Source organism: Argiope bruennichi, chromosome 7, assembly GCF_947563725.1.
Source record: "Argiope bruennichi chromosome 7, qqArgBrue1.1, whole genome shotgun sequence".
In the NCBI taxonomy this organism is placed as follows: Eukaryota; Metazoa; Arthropoda; class Arachnida; order Araneae; family Araneidae; genus Argiope; species Argiope bruennichi.
In genome coordinates this window covers 67855390-67861885 of record NC_079157.1, presented here as the reverse complement: position 1 = coordinate 67861885, position 6496 = coordinate 67855390, and the positions used below count along the sequence as shown (strand labels likewise).

The window sequence follows — 6496 nt, the reverse complement described above, 5'->3', positions numbered from 1 at the left end:
TCAGTATAAACGGAAATATAAATCACCTTGTTGTCCGCCACTTCCTGGTCCTTGTTGTCCTGCTCCTGGTCCATAGCCTCCAGCGGCTGCTGCTGCGGCGGCTGCACTTGGTCCGTAAGGTCCTTGACCACCAGGTCCTTGTTGTCCACCACTTCCTGGTCCTTGACTTCCAGGTCCTTGTTGTCCAGCTCCAGGTCCATAGCCTCCAGCGGCTGCTGCTGCGGCGGCTGCACTTGGTCCATAAGGTCCTTGACCACCAGGTCCTTGTTGTCCACCACTTCCTGGTCCTTGACTTCCAGGTCCTTGTTGTCCAGCTCCAGGTCCATAGCCTCCAGCGGCTGCTGCTGCGGCAGATGCACCTGGTCCGTATGGTCCTTGACTGCCAGGACCTTGTTGGCCGGCACCTCCTGGTCCTTGCTGTCCAGATCCGTATGGTCCTTGGCCTCCTGGACCTTTATCAAATTTTGAGATAGATTTTTAATTCTCTATTTTAAAATTGATGCAAAAAAAGCGCTTATTATTTAAAAGCTATTATTCGTTATTTTTAGGAATTAGAATTAATTATTCAGATTGATAATTTCATATAATTTTTATATTTATTTGCATACCTGAATATGGAATCATTTCTTTTTTTCACAATAGAAAACGCGTGAATTTGCGTTGGATATTTTTGAGTACTTTTATATGAAAAACCTTTGTCTAATTTTCCATATTCAAATACATCATTAAGCTTTAAACGGAAATCACTTTCTGTAGAATAATTAGGAAAATTTTACCTTTGTATTCTTTTCGTTTTTGAAGTGAAAAATGCCTATTATTCGAAATAAAGTAAAAATGGACATACACGATTTCTGCTATTTATGTCTATGAGACTTTTGATTCATCTGGAATAATTTGCCTAGAGATCTTATAATTTGTAAATCAAGGCGAGTTTTTTAAATCTTTGGATATCAGTTTAAAAACGTGTTTCGGAAAAAAAAAATTAATAGAAATTTAAGCTCTTTACTTTGAGTGTTATGGAAAACTGTAGTTTACTTTTCCAATTTAAACATTTGATGTGTAAATGGTGTTTTTAAAACGTTAACTTTTTATTTTTATTTAACCATTATGTTTCTGCGCTTTTTTATGCAAGGTATTCGAAGCTTTCATGGGGGTATAAAAATTTTTATTGTATCAATATTTGAAAGATTATTCATGTATTACGAATATAGACGTAATCATTAACAATAAATTTAATAATTTCTAATCATATGTGTCTTTTGTTCAGAAAGGGTACTGATTCTGTTAATGGAAGTTTCAGCAGACTATTCTATTCTATTTTCAGAATTTTTATATTTTTTTTTTAATTTCAGAGAACTTAGCAAATTGACAACAAAATAATGTGAAAATGAATATATGAGTAATAAATATAAAGATATTTAATATAATAATATAGATAATAAAATAAGATATTTGATTATTCGTTCTTTTATTATATATATATATATATATATATATATATATATATATTATGCTTTTCACTGAAAATTTCATTTATAAAAGTCGTGTGAGATTATTAAATAAAATTTTCAATTTCAGATTTTGCGTTATTAACAGTGTTTTAACAGAGTGAAAAAATACACTATCTTTTAATAATAATTTTTTAAATTTTATTTAATACTTGAAAGGTAATATTATTTAAAGTTAGAATTTATATATATTTACAAAAATTACATTATATCTTAGCCAAACAGATTAGAAGCTTTCAGTGTGCAGATAATAATAAAATTACCAATAAAAGATTTTCCCAAAAAATATATTTTTCAATTCAATTCTTGCGATTTCAAGATCGATTTTAATTCAAATCATTATTCTTAATAAATTTCATTATTTGTTTAGACACTAAAAACGAATTAATGTATAAACTTTCATTACTTCCCTTCAGCGAAATTCGAATTATATCATAATTTTTAATATTAATGTAAAACATAATGAGAAAAATATTTTTTGATTTACATATGAATTTCGGCTATGCATTAACAATAAATTCGGCTGCATTTCCCTTTCTTAGTTTAAGCCTTATAGCTTCCTTTCTTAGTTATGAAGCGATAGGATAGCTTATATTCAAATATTGAGTGAAAAACTACTTTTCTCCCTACTATTTTTCTTATACGGAGACACTCATTTCAGTAAATCTCTTCTGACTTCTAAATTTCTTTTGAAATTTAGACCATTGTCAGTTAAAATTAATGTAATTCGTTCGTTATAAATTTTTTGATTATTTTTTCCCTAATTCAAAACAGAGGAATTACATTAAAACAAAAAATATCAACAAATAATCAGAACTGTCATTATTTATACGGCCCATAATAAATAATAAATATTAAAATTTTCTGTTAATTGCCGAAGTGCGCATTTCGATTAATTTGTGAAAATGCAAATGAACTATTCATTGAAAATAATTGTTGATTAAAAAAAAACGTTGTAAGTAATGTTCAAAGATTCTGGTTCTACAATTGAAACTACAGCTAAAAGTGTGAATTGGCTGGTGCTCGTGTCTAGCCTTCGAAATGAATAATTCTACGCTCTATACTCTTCATGACAAATCCAGATACCCAATTTGCATATGGAAGTGATGGAAATTAATGTGTCTGTTGAGGATTAATGTTTAGTCATATTGTGTAGAGGGAGAAATTAAAGCTGATGTATTGCTCTAGGCAGTAAAACGGACTAGTGACCAGTTCTAATATACCTATCATATTAGATAGATTAAAGTATAATATAAATAAAAAATATAAATCACCTTGCTGCCCTTGTTGTCCAGCTCCTGGTCCATATCCGCTTACAGCAGCTGATGCAGCGGCTGCACTTGGCCCATAGGGTCCTTGACCTCCAGGTCCTTGTTGTCCTGGTCCTTGTTGACTGGGTCCTGTTGGACCTTGTTGCCTTCCTCCAACTGTGGTTATTGTCACAGTTGCACTAGATCCATATGATGGTTGACTTACAGGCCCTTGTTGGGATGGTCCTTGTGGTGCTGGTCCTCTTGCACCTTGTGGAGCCGAGCCGTAGGCAGCGGCGGCACTAGCAGATGCAGATGCTCCTTGTCCATAACCTCCTTGGCCAGAGCCTCCTCCTCCTCCAGAACCTCCTCCGGCAGCTGCGGCTGAACCTGAAATTTCATTTGATGATGCCTGAGCGATCATATAAATTAGGCCTTTGATTTCGCTGACAAACTGTTGGTTTACTACGCCAGTTGTTTCCAAAAAGGCCGAAGTGAGGGCATTTGCGATGGCATTCGTTTTTGCTTCTAAACTTAGACCTCCTTGCTCTGCTACAGCAATCTCAGCCATTGAAGAAGCAAACGCCATGTTTAATGCCTGAAGCTTCGATTTGGAGCTTTTCCGGCTTTGGGCCATTTTTTCAATTGCAGTCTTCAAGGTGTCTCCAATGGAAGACATGTCATCCAGTTGGTTTGGGGAAAAGGCGCCGCTTTGTGCTATGAATCTTAGAAAGCTGTTGATGAATTCCTCTGCGAGTTGAGAGTTCTCCCATGGAGTCGCACCCTGTGCCGCAGAAAAAACGGTTTGGGTGCTGAGCACCACAAAACCTAAAAGCGCAAGACGAATAGACCAATTCATTTTCTTTGAGAATAGAACTCGTCCGAATGTCTTTGCAACAACTTTCTCTCCCTTTTATATCATACATTTGCGTGTATCAATGCCAGCTATTTCAACATTCATAACCTAGTTCATTATTTTTAACACTATTTTGTTTCTGTAGAATATTCTGGAGTGATCAGAAGATATCTCATGACGTGTGAATGTCACCTGTTTGCGTGATATTAAACTACTGCTCGTGGAGGCTAGACTTCGTATTAATGAATGCATTTTTTTTTTAATCTTCATACAAGTTTTAGCCGCATTTCTCTTTTAACAATTTTTAAATTTACTTGTATATTATTTATCATTTTTGAAATGAATATCAGATCAAAATTGTAATTGTAAAAAAAGTCTTTATTCATTTGATAAAAGAATTAATACATATACACAAAAATATAAAAAATTATGCTTCAAATAAAACTTTTGAAAATTTCCGTCGCATTCTTATTAATTTGCGTTTTGTGCTCAGTATTTTTTTTTTGAATTTTTTTCATTTTAAATAAGTTTAAAGAAATAACAGATTTTTGTTGTATTGCTTTATATGTTTCTTTAAATAATTTTAAAATTATTGCGAAATTTTTATAAATTATAAATTTTATCATTAATATCATTAAGATGTTTTGCAAAATGTTCTTTAACTACTGTTGCAAATATTGAAAAATTAATTGATACCTAAGATATTTTCATACATTTCATAAGTTTATAAAATATATATATATATTTTTCATTTTGTTTGAAATCACTCGAAAGGTTATTCTTCCTTAGACGAATTAAATTAGTTTTATGTTCAGAAGCGTTTATTGGTAAGAAAAAGTTTTTTTTTTTTTTTTTTTTTTTTTTTTTTTTTGCTTTAAGAAAGGAAATATTTCCATAATGTTCAGAATGCTTATTGTAAACCAATTAGGAAACACATTATTGAGAAAAATTTTGTTATTTTAGGAAGTTGAAATGCAGCAAAAAAAATATAAAGTTTCTTTTTTGTAATAAAATGATTATGATTGTGGGAAAATTATCTATGTTTAAAATCTTATGAATTGCAGGCACATAATTAAGCAGTAGAGCTTAATTAAATTAAGCAGCTTAATTAAACATTTTTTCTTTAATCGCTGCTTCAGTTTCAGTTTAGGCGTCAACATGTTTCAAAATTATGAGGTTCGTGCCAAAATAGCGCTGAATTTTTCCCAAAACGAGACACAGATATAACGAAATTTTGAAAAATTCATGACACATTTAGTAAATACGTTAAAAGTGTGTTAATGATATGAATATCATTCAATTAATATTATTTCTTTCTGGCAAAATTAGATAATGACATTATCTAATTTTGCTATTAAAATTATATAATATTTTTTATCTAATTTTGCTATGAAAATTATATAATATCTTTATCTAATTTTGCTATTCAAATTAGATAATATCATTATCCAATTATCTAATTTGATATTATCTAAGATAATCATTATCTTATTATTTAATTTGTCATTATGTAAGATAATCGTTATCTAATTATCTAATTTGTCATTATCTAACATAATCGTTATCTAATTATCTAATTTGTCATTATCTAAGATAATCATTATCTAATTTTCTAATTTGTCCTTATCTAAGATAATAATTATCTAATTTATCATTATCTAAGATAATCAATATCTAATTTGTCATTATCTAAGATAATCAATACCTGATTTGTCATTATCTAAGATAATCATTATCTAATTATCTAATTTTTTGGCATTATCTAATAAAATTATTATCTAAAAATAAAATTACGAATAATATATATATGTTACAGTGAAAAGTCCAAATCAGTCAAAAGCGGAATTGATTAGGGAAAACGCGTTTTAACAAACAGTGCTAGAGACAACCGAAATTAACTAGCGAAAATGCGTTCTAACTGACAGCGCTAGGGAGAACCCATTTTATTCGTGTTTTGACTGATTTTTGTTAGACAATATTATTTGTCTCTATCAAAAATTATTGTGTAAAACCCTACTCAGTAAAACAGTGCTTGAGGAGAGAAATCATTGGAGAAAAATATACTTTATTTGGATGTTGTTTAACACCGACCATTATTGCAAATTACTTATTTCGACAAGACGAACTATTATGATACTTAGAATTGCAAAGAGAATTATTTTTCATACAGAAACATCTTTTTGAAGAACAATCTTTTTTACAAGAACAACGGATGAACACTTGTCCAATTCCTACAGCCCCTTTTCTTGCTACTGTTCTCAGCGAAATGTCTTGATTCAGTATTCGTTCTTGAGTCAAGAACCTTTGCGGCGATATATCGAATTCAGATCTGAAAATCAGTGAATATGATAAACTTTTATATCAAACTTCGACCCTGATCAGGGGCCGCGGTGGCCTGGTGGTAAGGTCTCGGCTTCGGAACCAGAGGGTTTCAGGTTCGTCTCCCGATTCCACCGAAGAATCGTCGCGTAAGGGGGTCTATTGCACCTTAAATCCGTCATGACCAAACGTCCTCCCGCTGGTGTGGAGAGGGGAGTGCCAGCTCAGGTGTCGTCTTCGTCATCTGACCGAGGTTCAAAATTACGAGGTCCGTCCCAAAATAGCCCTAGTGTTGCTTTAAACGGGACGTTAATATAATTAAACTAAACTGAACTCTACCCTGATTAGCTGAAATATACTACAGCAGGAAAAACCGGTCCGTTCTAGCGCTGTCACCCGAACCCGTTTTTGCTAGTTAATTCGAGTTCTCTCATGCATTGTAAGTTAAAACGCATATTCCATAGTTAATTCGGGTTATCACTACAAAAAATACCTTTTTTTCATTTTAATTAGTAACGTCAATATTGATTATTTCCTTTTTCTAGAATTCATAACTACACTGC

The 6496-nt window shown here is 31.9% G+C and overlaps 1 protein-coding gene across 1 annotated transcript; it reads right to left on the bottom strand.

Annotated features, from left to right (window-relative positions):
- LOC129975417 (spidroin-2-like) lies at positions 1-3638 on the bottom strand. The gene is made up of 2 exons (XM_056088480.1): positions 2783-3638; positions 1-452 (listed from the first exon to the last, which is right to left on the bottom strand). Exons 1-2 carry the CDS (start codon positions 3615-3617, stop codon positions 1-3), a joined length of 1287 nt encoding a protein of 428 aa, XP_055944455.1. The 5' UTR covers positions 3618-3638.
- Positions 3639-6496: the final 2858 nt, after the last annotated feature.